The 16,701-nt window shown below is 40.0% G+C and overlaps 1 protein-coding gene across 3 annotated transcripts; it reads left to right on the top strand.

Moving 5' to 3' along the window:
• Positions 1-5,366: 5,366 nt before the first annotated feature.
• On the top strand, positions 5,367-14,702 carry E2F6 (E2F transcription factor 6). 3 transcript variants are annotated; one of them, XM_066994938.1, is made up of 7 exons: positions 5,367-5,474; positions 8,154-8,202; positions 9,543-9,759; positions 10,084-10,243; positions 11,449-11,562; positions 13,059-13,206; positions 13,941-14,702. In XM_066994938.1, the coding sequence occupies exons 1-7, from the start codon at positions 5,397-5,399 to the stop codon at positions 13,943-13,945; spliced, it is 771 nt and encodes a 256-aa protein (XP_066851039.1). In that variant the 5' UTR covers positions 5,367-5,396; the 3' UTR covers positions 13,946-14,702. The 3 variants fall into 3 exon arrangements, with proteins under 3 accessions (XP_066851039.1, XP_066851040.1, XP_066851038.1); XM_066994939.1 differs by lacking the exon at positions 13,941-14,702 and adding an exon at positions 12,190-12,298 and having other exon boundaries at positions 5,380-5,483; positions 13,059-13,197; XM_066994937.1 differs by having other exon boundaries at positions 5,381-5,483.
• Positions 14,703-16,701: the final 1,999 nt, after the last annotated feature.

The raw sequence follows: 16,701 nt of genomic DNA, 5'->3' as shown, positions 1-16,701 counted from the left end.
ATAAATAAAGATATTAACTGGAAGTACGCCTTCATCAACCTTTTCCTCATTACGTTTTAACCACAATGGGGCAATCCTCATCTAAAGTAAAAATAATAATAATAATAATAATAACAACAACTTTAAATAGATAAAATAAAATTACCATAATTTGAAATTCAAGATATAAAGGCAACCACCTTATAAGGACATGCTTCATTTTCAAGCTGACAAAATGAAATACATCAGGCAATTTTGAAACTATTTTAGGTAATAAATAAAAATAATTAAAACTTTTTATTATTCATCTTTCAAAATCAAATGATGACTAATTATAGCTTTCTGCTGCATTATAAAAAATATTAGTTGCATAGCTAGGCAGAAAGCAGATTTCCAGTATAACTTTTCATTAATTCATAGACCGAGGTGTCTCCCAAAGTTAACATTATGAATTGCATATAACTTCTTGTCAAAATTCAAAGACACTTGTCAGAATTTCAAGCAGAGCTTAACCACTTCTTGGAAAGAATCAAGCAGAAAATACATTGTTCCCCCCTCAGCAATAAACCTACAGAAACTCTCAGAAACGTCTTGATATTTCCATGTTTTTAGTCATCAGAATTTACAACCTGCTTTTTCAAACAAGCCTTTAACCAGTTTTGCATTTAACAGAAAAGCAATCATAATACAGGCCAATCCCAGTTTTTATTCTCTCTAGGGGTATCATTTTCATATGGAGGAATTTTGGAAAGTGAGGCTATATGAATCGTTCTTAAAATTCTTGTCAAGTTTTCTACATTAATTAGCACGGAACATTCTTTAGAATGCTTCTGTCATTTGTATCATATCTGCTCTGTCATCTTCAATATACTAGAATCATTTAAATGTTACAAGATAGTGCCCCATGGGAAAAAAAAATAAAAAGGTCTTCTGCATAAACTTCCATAAGCTTGTGAGCAAGTATTGCTGCCTTGACAGATTCACGGAATCACAGAGTAATTGAGGTTGGCAAGGACCACTTGAGGTCATCTAGTCCAACACCCATGCTCAGTGCACAGTCAGCTAGAACAGGCTGCCCAGGACCATGCCCAGTTGGGTTTTGGGTATCTCCACTGACGGTGACTCCACAATCTTTCTGGGCAACCTGTTCCCGTGTCTCACCACTCTCATAGGAAAAAAAGTGTTTTCTAGTGTTCAGACGAAATTGCACGTGTTTTAACTTGTGCCTACTATCTCTTGTGCTGTCAGTGGGCTCTGCTGAGAAGAATCAGGCTCCCTCTTATCAGGTATTTACACTCATTGCTAAGTCCACGCCTGTGAGCCTCCCCTTCTCCAGGCTGAGGAGTCCCAGCACTCAGCCTGTCCTCATAGGAGACACTCCAGTCCTATAATCATCTTTGTTGCCCTTTGCTGGGCTTGTTCCAGTATGTCCCTATTTTTCTTGTATTGAGGAGCCCAGAACTGGACACAGTCCTCCCGATGTGGCCTCACCACTGCTGAGTGGAGAGAAGGGTTAACCTAATTTAATTCCTCTATTCCTTTTAGAAAATGCAAAACTCTTCTTTTAAGGTGATACAATATTTTGGGGGGTCATTATTTGATGGTCATTTTAAATGTTACTGTCACAGTCACAAATAAGGTTGGGATATTACCGGTCAAACTAAATATAAACAATATGAGTAAGCATAAAAGATTTGGTCATTAGCATTAAAGCAGATGGGGAAATGAAGCAGTTTAGTTGCTAGTGAGGGAAGGAACTGAGAATCTTCACCCCTTTTTGATATCATAGAGTTCCTCATCTAAATTTAACATAAGTAAATCCTTCTTTAATGTCCTATCCCACAGTTTTAAGGTGCTCCTTCAACAATCTTCTCTGCAACTCAAAAGATACAAACAAATATAATAATGCCTTTTTGCCACAGAATCTTCTGTTCATAAACTGTTTAGCAGGGATGAACATTTCCAGCAAGCTCTTGTAATACCTTTGCCGAGAAATCCTCAGGTTCTTTCAGATGGGAGATGGATTGCTTCCAAGTTTCAAAATCTTACCAAGAACACAATAGCCACTGCACTTTTTCAGTAAAATACAACAGTGTTCATATGCAGCAAGTGCTTGCTGTTTACATAACCCTAATGTAAATGGGTATCCAAATGTACCCTTCAAGTTACTTTTTCCTTCTGTGTAATTCTTCTCCAGGTAACAGGTTAAAAAAGTAAGGCTTCAGTTTATATCACGTCCTGAAACCTATGTCTGTACCATGATACCATATCCATGACATTTAATTTTATTTCAAGTGTGCAATTCAGTACACAAAATCACAAAAAAGAGTGCTGCTTAGCATTGTTCTGTTAAGATCTGATTAACCGACTCAATCTTCCTCATACTCATGTGACAAAGTAAACAAAGACGAGATTTGCTTTTTAAATTAATGGATGAGCATTCACCATGTATACAGCAACAATTTTTTTTTCCAGTCAGATTAAGCTGACCACATCAAGAAAGACTGTACTATTACCAGAAACACATTTAAATCATTACATTTTACAGCATTAAAATTACTCGGTAGTGTTCCACCTCTTTATGCCTAGTTGCTATGTAGTGATGAGGATCTTAATAGGATTTGAGGGAAGCTAGGAAGTTTATACAAACAGACATAAAGATATAAAAAAACATTTAGCTTAAACAGATACTTTCATCTATCATCTGTCTTTCAAGATGTTGCACTTTTTCACCTTTTCAGGAAGATATTAGCTCTGGCTCATCTTTGTAACAGTACATATGCACCTTCTGGGAGATCCACTTGCAAGATTATTGTCATTAAAGGGAAGATTGCATTTGAGACAAAATTGTATAGCTTTTTAAAGAATAAGGCCTTCGCTTTAACTGTTGGAACTACCATACACATGAATAAAATAAAAACATATCAAGTAAGGATATAAAGGTACCTGTCAGGTAATTCCCAAATTTATGATTACATATATAGGCTTTTAAATATCAACTGCACATTAGTGCAACAAAACAATAAATGAAGAAAGCGAAAGTAGCGGCATTCAAAACAAATTTTAAAATATTACAGTGGTAATAGAAAAATCCTGTTTTGCGTGAGATCTAAAACTTGCAGCATTACAGCCCTGCATGAGGTTCACCAGTAAAAATTTTACAAAGTAGACTAATTTCAGCTGCTCAAAATGAAAGCATAACCTACATGCCTAAGTAGCACAGAGTAAAATATGAGGTTTATTTTATGAATATAATTGGCATTAAATTACACACGTTAAGTGCTTTTAAGAAAATTATATTTCCACATTCAAATACAGTCCCTCAAAAAATGCAATGAAACTACTCTTGTAGGATGTATTCATTTTAAAAGTTCCGATTTAGTAAATGGAGTTATTGCCCTCTGGTGGCAGATTGAAAATCAATTCAATCTATGAAAACATGATTTCAGATTTAAAAAAAAAATATAATAATTTTAAGCATCATTACTAGTGTGATTAATGCTTAGAGATATTTAAAAACAAACTGCACAGTCATTATTATATAGAATAAGATAACAGTAAATGGGGTAAATTTTACATTTTCATTTGCAAGAGCATAAAGAATTAATGTGGGAAACATTTTAATTCAGCTTTATAAAATGTAAATAGAAACACACTAGAATCAAACTCTTATCAGTAGAATGCCACTGCCTAAATTCCTAAGTCAGTTTCTTCAAAATCTCATTTTCCTTTTAAAAAAGGATTAAGCATTATACTTTTAATGTAAATGCAGAAAAACCTTCCTGAATCTGAAGACACACGGGGCTTTTCTTTGCTCTGCTATTTCCACCAGCCAGGGATTGAAGAGCATAAGAAATACAGAATTTCATCTTATGACTGGCTAGAACAACGGCATTGTTAAATGTTGATGCAGTGTTTTCTGTGTGGGTTAATACAGAAATTCATACGCCTAAATGCTCAAATTATGAGCAGTTAGCCTCCCTGCTAATATCTGAACACCCAACAATCATCAAAATCCTCGTCAATGATTTTTATACTGCATGGTACATTCCTTGCATCACCCCAAGCTGAAGTGGCCCAAGACATCTGCTCCAAACCATTTTTCTGTTACAGCTGGAAAAAAAACAAAACAAAACAAAACAAAAAAAAAAAAAAACCTCTTATAACAGTGGGATTACAATAGTAAAGTATGTGTCCAGTTAAGAATACAGCAAAGGGGGAAAAATGTTGATTCCTTATTGGACTACATCTATCACCATCAAGGAGTTCGGAAGCATTATGTTGCTCATATAAAAATGAGTGTTTTTACATTTCAGTGATGTGTTGTTGCTTCCATGACAGGAAGACCTTTTGCATTTGTACCAGTCTAAGCTCTCCTTGGAATGCTGACAAGCAATGTTTGCACATCTTTAACTGCACAAGTTAAGGCTTCATGTCTCGTGTTATATAGACATCATGCCTTTGAAGAGCTATACTTGCCAGTGTATATTTTTCACCATTTTTTCTTATAAATTGATTGGAGCATGAGAACAACCCACCTTGGTTCTACACACATTTACAAAGACAATTATTACTGCAGAAGTGACTGATTGAAAATAAGTTACCAAGAAGCAAACGCCATCAAGGCAGCAGCTTTATCAGTGGTGACACTAGCTTCTCCAGAGGAATGTCTAACCTGAAGAGATATGAAACCACTAGTAAATGAAAATGCATTCAGTATCTTTTCAAGATAAGAGAGTTTTTCTTGACCCGCCCAGGCTGGCACATTAGAAGATGAATTAAAACCTTCACAGCTTTGACTTCCTCATACCAGACTAGTGTTTTTACACAACGTTCAATGAAATTTACATTTGTTCACAGCACCTTCCTTGAGCATAGTGGAGTGCCTTGAAGTGTCACCTACCGGGTAGTCAAGGAAGCACAACGGTTCAGAAAGCTTTTATGAAAGGAATTTCATGACTATTTGTTGTACTGTATGGTAGAGGGCAGTTAAATGGCATCAACATCAATCAGATCAATAATTTAACAAAGAGTTATGTCGAAATGTTTTTGTCGAAATGTTTTTGTCTGACGAACAGAAGTTAGCTACTAAATCAGAATGTTTGTGATCACTACTGATGCTGACAAGGAAGCAGTCAGCGCTTGCTAAAGGTTATCAGAAGGGTGAAGAACGGGCACGAGCACCGGACTAAGGATTTAGGACCTCTAGCTGGAATGTAAACAGCCGTGTTTCGGGCAAGCGACATTCGCAGACTCCTCTCCGGCCCTAGAGGAGCTAAACCTACCCTCTCACCCATAAACCACCCGTATATAAACCCCCTCGCACCCAGCGCCATGGCCGCCCCTCAGGGAACGGCTCCCCCCCTCTGCACGGCCGGGCTGGGCGGGGCGGCGGCGCCCGCAGGGGCCGCTGGGTAATGGAGGGCGGGGGTCACAAAATGGCCGCCCCTGGCCAGTGGGAGCACCTGAGGCCGCTGCGGCCGGACACGCTGCGTGTGAGTGAGGTACACGGCGGGGGGGAGAGCGAGGCGCTGCCCGAGGGCGGGACGGGGACGCAGCGCCTGGCTTCCCCCGCCGGAGAGCCCGAGGGGACGCCGGGGAGGGCTCCGGCAGGAGGGCGGCGGGCAGCAGAGCCGGCGGGGGGGGGAGCCCAGCCGGGCTTGGGGCTGCCTGGGGCGGCCGCGGAGGGACGGCGTCGTAGCAGGGCGACCTGCCAGCCCACCGAAGTGGGTTATAGGTGCTTTGGGAAACAGCAGTCGGACCCCAAGTGTGTGTTCTGTTCCTCGCTGGGCGCCTGTGAGGTTCGGTTAATCACGTATGCACCTTGCTCTACTGCTTTCAGCACTGCTATGGTGTTGCTAATTAAAAACAAATCTCTTAATGCTCTGAAATGTGTTCGTAATTAAAAATAAATCTCTTAATTCTCTGAAACGTGGTTTAAAGTGTTCGTTTTTATTAACCTTGAGATAAGTGTTGCTTGGTAGTAGTGGCTTAAAGCTGTGAAGATGTTGATACCCATTTTTTTCCCTGATGGTTTGAAGTTTCTCCTTATTAGAGGAACTGACGGTGATTGGAATTAAAAAGTGTTGGCTGCAAATCCAAATGAAAGGTGGGGGAGCTGGAGGGGTGGAGGTCTGCAAGGACATTCCCCAGCGTGTCATGGGTGATAAGAACTTTTATTTTCACATCCTTGGTTAAGGCTGAAGGAGGGAAGAAAACTGAGAACTCCCTGCTAAAGGGGAGAAGTGATTTAGTGAAAGCAGACACAGAAGGGGATGAAGTGCTCTGCTTGCTTGCTTGCATCTTCAGAGTTCAATGTCTCTTAGGCTTGTGCCTGAGAGATAGGGCTCAAGGAGGAGAGGAGTGACTTGCGATGCGAAAGTACCAAGCTAGGAATCTCTTGAGAAATCTCAATCTGTCTGAGGCCATAGGACCTAATGGGGGTACATCCAGGGAGAGTCTGAGAGAGCTGGCTGATGGCATTGTGAGGTTGCTGTCTGATCATTGAGAGGTCGTGGAAGAAAGTAAAGGTGGTTGGGGATAGCTGATGGACTGTTCTTGCAAACAGATTCGCTTCAGTGATGGAGTGACTGGATTGCAGATCCAAAGCCATAGATGTCATCTGCAGTGATGTTAGCAGGATGTTTGAAACAGTCTCCAGCAGCATCCTGTCTTTTAATTGGAATATTACAGATAATAGTTGAGTGCAAAACTGACTGGTTCCTTAGGCTCAAAGAGGAATGGTCAATGACTCGTATTTTACCTGAAAGTGGATTACAGGCAGAGCTGCTTAGGGACCTGGGACCTGTCTGGACAGACCCCAGGACTGGGTTTGTCCAGGGTTCTGTCCTATTAAATATCAGTGAGCTGGAGGAGGACATAGGAAAAACTCCTATGATGTTTATGACACCAGATGGGGAGGGGAGGGTACTATGGGCATAAAGGTATAGGCAGGAAGAACGGATCATCAGGAATCTGACAGACAAGGTGGCTGAAAATTAAGGTTTGAAATCCTGCATCTGGGACTGTAAATTGCCATCATACAGGCTGGGAGCTGAGATGCTGGGAAAGCACCCCCCTGAAAGGACCTGAGGGTCCTTAGGGAGAGTGGGCTAAACATGAGCTAACAATGTGCCATGGCCTCAAGGCATATGAGGCTTATTAGCAAGAGCACAGCCAACAGATCAAATAAAGTAATTCTCCTTTATTTGGCTAGTATTGAACTGCTCCTGGAATGCTGCATCCTATTTGGGGCTGACCATTACAGGAAGGATGTTGATAAACTTAAGTGCAACCAGCAGAGATGGGTCAAAAGTGGTCAGTGCGTATGGGGATATATCTGTGAGGAGAAGCTGAGGGAGTGTTTTAAGACATAGCTGCCCACTAGCATGTGCAAGGAAGTTATCAAGAAGCAGGAGCCAGACACTTCACAGCAGTGTGTGATGACAGGCTGAAAGAAAAGAGCCATAAATTGAAGCAGAACAAGCAGGAGAGGTTGCAGATTGATGTAAACTTCTTCACCACAAGGGCAGGCAAGCAGTATAATGAGGTGCAGCCACCAACCTTGGAGATTTTGGAGACCTGATTGGATAAGACCTTGAGTTAGTTGGTCTATATGACAGCTGTTCCTGTTTTGAGTAGGAAGCTGGACCAGAAACCTTCTGAGGTCTCTTCCAATTGGAATGAGTCTGAATTTAGAGTATTTTGTTGAATTGCCATGGGGAGATGGAATAACACAAATTCTTGCACTTGCCATGTCGGTTATGTGAGCAGAGCAGACTGCTGCTAGCTTGAAAGTCTACTACAAAATAATTGTAATGCTGTATAATTCCAGTGTATCTTCTGTATGTGGGCTGTTCTGTGGAACGCCTCAAACTTGGTATTTATCGAGTTTATACAGATGGCTGTGTTGTGACCGTTGTGCCTGAGAATTAGAGGGTTTGGTGGTGTTTCCAGCTTTCCAAGAAGGAGGGAGATCTGCTGTGATTGAGGTGAAATTTCTGATGGGTATTAATGAGTGTGTCTCCCTTCTATCCAAGGAGATTCTTTCACTGTAATATCTGTTGAGTTGTTGGCACTCTCATTGCTGTAGCATCCAGAGTTGGGTCGGGGTTTTCTCCCTGAAAACTTCCATGGTATTTTATGTCAGTTATATTTTCACTTTTTTTCCCCAGCCACCAATGCTCAACTTGAATCTGGACGATGACATGCAGTTTGTAAGAAGTAAGTTGCTGCATTGTAAAGGTTATCCTTGAAATACTTAATGCTTTTTTTACAACAATGCATGCTGTAAACAAATGGGAAATCATTGTGTGCCTAATATAGGCAGAACAAGAGGAACGCTGCATACTAAATGAACTAGCAAACACAAAGCAACGCATTTTTCATGGTCTTCCCTCTCCTCTTTCCGTTTGCTCCAAGTAGAAATCACTGCTGCTATCAAGAAAATGTATTTACAGAAAAAGTGACTTAGAGACAACTGGGACATTGTGCTGGCAAGGATTATTTTTCAGCTGGTGTTAATAAACGTAAATACAAGCTTGAGTGAATTTGAGTTGGTTGGGTTTTTTTTGTTTTTCTCACCAGTTGAATAGTCTCCCACATCTTATGGTAGAATCATAGAACATCCCGAGTTGGAAGGGACCCATAAGGATCGTCGGGTCCAACTCTGGCGGTAGCGCTATTCAAAACTAGCTAGTGGGTTCTTGAACTTTTCACCTCAGGTTAAAGAACAGACAATCCTGTAGCCATAGAATGAGAGTGGAGAGTTATGAATAAAAGTGCACATTCTTCATCTGGGGAAAAATAAGAAGTTTGAAGTAGCGTTTGCTAAGGAAGTTTCCTTCCATATGTACCCACATTCTCTTGAAACATTAGACTGGAGTGTTATTCAGTGGCACAGTTTGATTACACAGGAATTATCAGGCTTGCTTTGCAGGACAGGGCACAAATAACAGCAGAATTTGACAGTCTCATTCACCAGCATTAGAATTTTTAGATGCACGTACTTTTTTGTGCTTTAAAGTAAATGATTGGTCAGGCACACGTAAATAATCTAAAGTTAACAAAACTGTTCATCAGTAACTCTTCTGCTGTTTCTGAGACTATGCTGGTACTGGATTTATATAGCACAGGTGTCTCTTAAACCTGTGGTGGCCCAGTATCAGTAGATCTTTGTTGTATTAAATTGAAGAGTGACATCACCAATTCTTAGGCCCTGAGGACAGCTAGTACAAGCTGCATTTTGTTCATACATTAAGTTCTCAGGCTCTGGAACTGACTGGCCTGAAGTAGTCCCTGAACCATGCCTGAGAGTTATTTGGGGGACCTTCTGGTTTGTTCTGGGCCAAAAGAACAACCATTTTACCAGTGTCACTGGGCAGATGACACAGCTGCGGTTCTCTGGTGCAGTGCCCCAACACTGCCGATAGTTAACCAGAGGTGGTGATATTGCAGTGTTTTATGCTTTTACATTCATTGCAACTTCATGGCTAATGTTTTTTTAAGAAACACTTCATATTGTTGTAGTAATTTACCCTGAATATTGTATCAAAACATTACAGGAACTCTGAAGGTTAGAAGGTCTCGATTTGATGCGTCCTTGGTTTATTTGACCCGAAAATTCATGGATCTTGTCAAAAGAGCTCCAGATGGTGTCCTTGATTTAAATGAAGTAGCAAGAACTCTTGGAGTACGAAAACGAAGAGTATATGACATCACCAACGTGTTGGATGGAATTCACTTAATTCAGAAAAGATCTAAGAATCTTATCCAGTGGGTGTAAGTGGGCTTTGAAACCCTTAATTTCTAAGCAATGAAACCCAGCAATGTTGATTAGTATTTATAACTTTGAGAGTATTTTTAAACATATTGAATTATTTTTAATAGATAGAAAGATCTTAAGTTTTTCTTTATCGTTAGGTTGTCTGAATTACATACTATATTAAAAAGTATCAAATGTAAAAAAGCACATTGAAGTATGTTTCAGCTGAGTAAAGAATACCAGAATTTCTGGTTGCTTTCTATTTTAGCATGTGTTTTTTATATTCAGTAAACAGGCTTTTACTTTTATAAACATATTAGACAACTTTCATATTCTTCTAGAGGTTCTAATCTTGACCAAGTTGTTGGAAAGGCAGCAGAGCAGCAAAACCTTAAAGATGAACTTTCTGACTTGTCAGCCATGGAAGAAGCTCTGGATGAATTAATCAAGGATTGTGCTCATCAGTTATTTGATCTAACAGATGACAAAGAAAATGCAAAATATCCTTTTAACTCTTGCATTACTTTAACTCGTGGTTTTGGTTGCCAACACGCAGGCATTCTGGCATTAGGTGTAGGCTGATACCACAGGTATGCCACAATACTTGATAATGAGACAACAAGGAACTCATTGGCTATTTTATATTAGTATAGACTAGACTTGTGCTCTGTAGTATTATGCACAGTCTAGCCTGTTCTCAGGGGAGTGCTACTTGTGTGACATTGCCACAGCAGAAGATTGAGAGGAAGTAGAGTGGGAAGAACTGGAGTTTGACTGTAAGTCCTTCATTCCTTTTGTGCTCTGCCATGGAAAGAAAAGCAGAGTATCCCAGTGGCAGTGAGAGTAAGGAACGGTATATTACTGAGATAAGGAACCATTTGGGGTGGTAATGAGGAAAAGAAAAATGGAAGTGGGGCAGTAGTCTTAGTACCCTGACCATTACCTTGTTCTCTCCACTATAGAGTAAAGTTGTCTCAGGGACAGGTCTTGACCAACCAGTGAGATTGAGTTGCTTACTGAGATAAGAAAGAGGACCCAAAACAGAGTCCCAGTGGCCTTTTGCCATGAAGATATAATGGTACGTTGATCATGTCCTAATACTGTTCTGTCTCTGGGGAGAGGTTCCAATGCAGTCTTACCTTTCAGGTGTGATTTGATAATAGAAAGGGGGTTCCTTTTTCCTAGTTTTAATATGACAAATATTGGATATTGGCTGTGGTTACAATCAAATAAAACTTAGCACTGCTTTTGGCAGAATGTTAAAGATTGGTGCTCAAATGAAGAGAAATGTGTTCATTTCCTGTATGTTATCTAGAAAAAAAAATCACTATACCTTACCTGTTCGGATAAGAAAGTAACTTTCTTGTTTTCCAGGATACGATTTCCATGTATTATTAATACAAAAGAAAAAAAAATGGCTTCTCAAAAGCAGCATTCCATCTGCTACATAGATTTATGATAGCATCTATGAAAACTTTGTCAAGTGTGTGTTTTTAAATACTGAATGTGTTTTTCCTTCCTAACAACAAAAAAAAATTTCCACTTGTCAGCTGATAACTAATTTTACAAAGCTAATATTGAAATAATCTCAGCTGAACTATTTACTGTTTTTCTTGAATTGGTATTTTGCTTCAGTGTATCTTAACATTCTCTTTGCTTCTGCCCATTAGCAAATTGGTATACAGAATCCTTGACCAATGTATACACTAGCTTATGTGACATATCAAGATATCCGTAGCATTCAAGCGTTTCAGAAACAGATTGTGATTGCAATCAAAGCTCCAGAAGAAACCAAACTGGAAATACCAATTCCTAAGGAAGTAAGTTTTATAACTTTTTCCTCCCTTTCCCTCTTAAGGGAAGAGAAGTTATTAAATTTTTGTTTGTTCTGGTTTTTGTTTGTTCTGGTTTTGCAACAGTGATTAGCAACTGACTTCCAATTTCTTTGTCATGTATAGCAAGTACTGGTACTTCACTGTTCTTGTGTTCCACTAAATAATTCTGTGGGTATAACAGTCTAAGGTTATTTTTAGGAATTTCGTTTTGCTTACCTAAATTATTAAACTATAAACATATCTAAACTTTAGTTTTGCTAGAGATGATGGAACAGCTGTGATAAATGATGGGACAAATGTAATATTTATGTCTGATAATTTTGATAATGAAACTAACAAACAGCTGTTAATATTTTTCAGTAAAATCTATAAAAGCTGTAAATCTAACCAAACAAAATATTAAGCCTAAGTTAATAATCATACTAACAGCAAGTAAATGTTGTCTTATGAGTCAACAGCTACTGTCACTATAATATTGAAGTATGAAATGTACAGTATGATCAAAAAAAAAGTTCTTGCGTTCTAGTAGATCATGTCAAGATGGATTTTTTGATGGAGGTGGGACATGTAACATGACCTTGTCTCACGCTACAACATGCACACCCCATTCAGGTCACACAGAAGAGCTATAGCTTTGCCCTCTGCACCCAGTTAGACTGCATCTGCTCCCATACACTGTGAACCCACTGTTTAATGCTGTGAAAGAGAAGAAATACTGGACGTAAGCTTGAGATAAATAATGGAGGTTTAATTCTGTTTTTCTTTTTGCGTATGCGTTTTTTATAATGTTCTTAGTTATGTTTTCTTCAAATTTGCCTTGCTGGGTGCACAGGAAGGGAGAGGATATCTTAGGAAAAGGAGATACGGATCAATATAGAAGACTTAGATCCACCATGTGTATCTCCAGTGGTGTCACTGGTAAAAGTAGCTGGGTCTCATCCTGTGAAGATTCCAGAGGTTTCCTGAAGCAAAAGAAGGCAAGATTTGAAAGGCTGTACTTTAGAGAAAACACTCTTCTAGCCATTTCCCATTAATATGACTTACTCCGTGCCTTGCAATGTGATACCTGCTAAAGGAAAGCAGTAGTACGGTTTATTTGTTTTGCCATACTATTAAAGCTGCTATGTGCTCTGATTTGTTTTCTGATCTGTGGCATTGGTGGTCAAGTTTTAATTTTTTTATTCATACTAAGCATACAGTAAATCTTGGCTATATATCAAAAGGTCAGTAAAAAGACTAAAAGATTCATTAGGTGCATTGCATGTCAAAAATGAAACCTAGTTAGCTTACTGGTACTTAATTGGCCTAAAAATCTATTAAGTACTCATAACTTACGTAGAACTAGTAACACAATTTTAAGTAGTTATGTCACTCCTGTATTTGTTCTGCTCTTAACCTGTTGGCTTTAAAATATGTGTAAAAATAGATAACTGATGCATAAGACTGGTCTTTTGGTTAATATGTAAGTCATTGTTTTATAGGATTGCATAGAAGTACATGTAAAGAGCACAAAAGGACCCATTGATGTGTATCTGTGTGAGGTGGAACAAGATAAGCCAGGTGCCAAAACTTTTGAAAATATGAATGCTGTCAAATCGGAAACTGAGCCATCAGTTCCTCCTGGTGAAGGTAGCGTCTCCCACTTGCATTTTTATCCTCATGTAATTTTTTTTAAAGAAAACTTGTTCTCAACTTTACCAGAATGGTATGACAGTGTTAACTGGGCATAGTTTAAGTGGGCTAAGATGTGTGGGAGGACAGGAAGTGCCTGAAAGCTAAGCTTATGGTGGCGCATTACCTCACAGCAGCAGGAGGCCTAAGGGTTAGGCACGTGCACACACAGCATGCTGCTCTGGTTCTCCGACCCTCTTCCTTCCTTTGCTCGTTACTGGTTTCCTGTCAGAGCAGACCGTTCTGCTGTGCTCTGCTGATGGGACTGTGTGCGAGTTCTCAGCTGTTTCAATGTCCAGGCCAGCAGCTCGGCTGAAATACCAGTTGTCGTGGGAGTTAAGATGCGTTTCAAACAAGACGTTAGCTGCTCTTACTCATTATTGCCACGTTTAAAGCGGGACAGCCAGGAGATGGGATGTAGTATTTTAATCTCCTCCAACAAGACTGGCTGGAATTCAGTCTGTCAAGAGCTCCGGTGCTGCAGGACGTTGTGGTTTAAAAATAAATGTGGCGGGAACTGCGGTAGCTCAGAAGACGCAAGAGTTTATTTTTAGCAATTCTACTTCATAGTAGAGAGGAAGAGTTGACTATTTAATCTTGGGCTTTCATTTAACACTGCTTTGCTTGTGAAATGACTCAATTATATTTCCTACAGTGAGAGTAACTAGATTCTTCTTTCACTTCCCTTTCAGAGTGAGATTCCAAAAAATAAAAAAAAATATATATATGTATATACACTGAGATAGAAGATGAATTACAACTCAAAATCAAATACAGAATGTAAATATCTGTTACAGAGCTTTTCCAAAGCTCTTGGAACTGCGAACTTACCGACCCAAACTGCTCCAGGGTGTTTTTAATTTAAAACAGCGGTGGATTGAATGGTTTCACAGGACTGTTTTATCTTCCCAAGTCAGAAGACGGTTCCTAGATTTGCTTTTAGGAGCTTTGTTTTCATAATTGCATGTGATCTACAGAGCTTTGGGAAAGTGGTATTTTTAGCTTATGAAATGACTTTAATTGATGGAAAACATAATGACTCCTAAAATGAAGGTTTGGAAACTGTTTCTGGAACAATCCACAATCCTTCTGAGAATGTATGTAATAAAGAAATGCACTTTTCAGTTCTGAGGCTGCACTACTGCTAAGCAGGATCGTCAAATACAGATGAAGAAATAGCTTGATGCATCAGAAGCCTTCACTATAAGGAACAAGATGTAAATACTACGAGAGTTAACGCCTTACACTGTGTAGATGCTGTTTGCATTGTTTGCATCCAGATCTGCATTAACTATGGCATCAACACTGAAGTTAAATAAGTGGGCTTTTTGTATATCTGTGTCATGTCTGGGTAGTTACTGATGTAGATTTATTGAGGTGGTTTGCATCTCTGCCTTTGTACAGCAAAGAAATAAAATAAGCTTATAAAACATAAAGTGGCCAGTATAATTAAACGTGATGGTTAGTTGTTAATGTTTGTTCACCCAGTGAATTCTAACATTTTAAAACTGATATGGAAAAAAAATTTAATTGTTAAATGTAGTGCTAGCTGCCCCTCACTTGACCTAATTCTTGTGATGATACTTCTGAAGATCACTACAATACTGTAACACAATTAACAGTAAATATTTAAACTGGTCACTCTAGGGTCTAGAATTTCTATATAGTGTAGCCCTAGCCTGTTACCACACCCTCATTGTGGCTTCAGCTTGCAAGTACTGTCAGATACTTTAGAACTTAGTAAAGAAATACTTGAGAGTTGAGAATGCATCCAACTTCTGTATTTATCCACCTTCAGTATGTGTAAAATGAGACTTCAGTGTCGAGGCTGGGTCTTTGTATTGGTTTTAGGGGACAAGGTGTTCCAAAAGGGACCTGCTGCTGGCTAAAGTAAGTGTGTGTGATGCTGGTGGTGGCTCTGTGATAACATTCAAGCAAGGATAAAAAGTGTTGCACAGCAGCTGTGAGAGAGGAGTGAGAAAAATTTGAAACAACCCACCAGAAATCAAGGTCAGTAGAGAAGGAGGGGGAGGAGGTGCTCCAAGTGCCAGAGCAGATTACCCTGCGGCTGGTAGGGAGGGTCATGGTGGAGCAGGCTCTCCTCCCATAGCCTGTGGAGGACCATGTTGGGGCCATTCTCCGCACTGCAGTGTGCAGAGGACCCCATGCTGGATGTGCTCTGAAGGAAGCTGCAGCTTGGGAAGAGTACACACAGAAGCAGCTCCTGGCCAGAGCTGCAGCCTGTGGAGAGGAACCCACGCAGGAGCAGGGGGTCTGGGGGGAGCTGCAGCCCGTGGGGGACCCGTGCTGGAGCAGTTTGCTCCTGGGGGATGGAACCCGTGGTACGGAGCCGTGTGGGAGCAGTTCTTGAAGAGCTGCTGCCTGTGGGCAGCCCCCACAGGCTCAGTTCGGGAAGGACGGCATCCCGTGGGAGGGACCCCACGTGGAGCAGGGGCAGAGAGTGACCGTGAAGGAGCGGCAGAGATGAAGCATCAGGGACTGACCGCAGCCCCCGTTTGCCTGCACCACGCCAGATGGAAGTAGAATAATTGAGATTGAACTTGAGCCTGGGAAGAAAAGGGCTGAAGAGAAGGTGGGTTTAGTTTGCTTTTAGTTCTCAGTGTTCTAGCCTGTTAATTGACAATAAATCAATCTTTCCCAAGCTGAGTCTGTTTTGCTTATGATGGTAACTGGTGAGTGATTTCTCTGTCCTTATCTCAACCCACAACATTTTTTTTAATTTTTTTTTTTTTTTTTTTACTTTCTCCCTGCCCTGCTTTGGAGGGGGAGTGAGCACAGCTTGGTGGGCACAGGGTGAGTAGCCAAGATCAACCCAATAGTCTTCTGAGTGCATTAACTTGTAACTGTACAAATCCCATGCATATTCTTGTTTCTTTTTAGGTTTAAAGTGTATTTCATAGTTTCCTGTGTGTGGTACTTAAAAAATAAAAGAATCAAAACTCGTGGTTTTCGTGATTGCACCGTATCAACAACTATCCATCAGATAAAGCCCTGAAAGTGTTAACCAGCATCTCTACACTAATTTTAGACATGCTGTGAAATTAAATGTCTGCCTTGTTCTACTGAAGAAATACATGTAAAGTAGGGCAGTTGACATTGAAGAGCTTAAATATGCCTAATACGGTTTGAGAGTTGATCTGTCTTCCTACAAGGTTCACTAGTTCTGCAAAATATTGTATTATGCGGACTGCGAAATACACCAAACACAAATTCATGTCAGAAAGTAATCTTGGCATTTTGTGTATGTTCAATCAACTTCCAGCTCTGGAAGGCAGGGATTCTGTGGTGGGTCCCTTTTTTTCTACACGTCTGTAGAGTGCAAACAACAGATTGAGCTGTTACAATAATAAAGCAAACTGAAAGGACATTTCATATATCGATCAGAGAATGTAAAACTGAGGAATATGCTCCTCCAGTGAAGCTGGGGGTGGG

The sequence above is a fragment of the Anser cygnoides genome, chromosome 3 (assembly GCF_040182565.1).
Source record: "Anser cygnoides isolate HZ-2024a breed goose chromosome 3, Taihu_goose_T2T_genome, whole genome shotgun sequence".
In the NCBI taxonomy this organism is placed as follows: Eukaryota; Metazoa; Chordata; class Aves; order Anseriformes; family Anatidae; genus Anser; species Anser cygnoides.
The sequence above is the reverse complement of the archived record's forward strand: the minus strand, read 5'-3'. Positions and strand labels throughout refer to the sequence as shown.

What these genes read in the sequence shown, in the direction of transcription:
- E2F6 (XM_066994937.1), top strand. Translation starts at nt 5,397, where the DNA reads ATGGAGGGCGGGGGTCACAAAATGGCCGCCCCTGGCCAGTGGGAGCAC. An exon ending in AAGAATCTTATCCAGTGGGT is followed by an intron (nt 9,760 to 10,083) that starts GTAAGTGGGCTT and finishes ATATTCTTCTAG; the next exon opens with AGGTTCTAATCTTGACCAAG. An exon ending in AAATACCAATTCCTAAGGAA is followed by an intron (nt 11,563 to 13,058) that starts GTAAGTTTTATA and finishes ATTGTTTTATAG; the next exon opens with GATTGCATAGAAGTACATGT.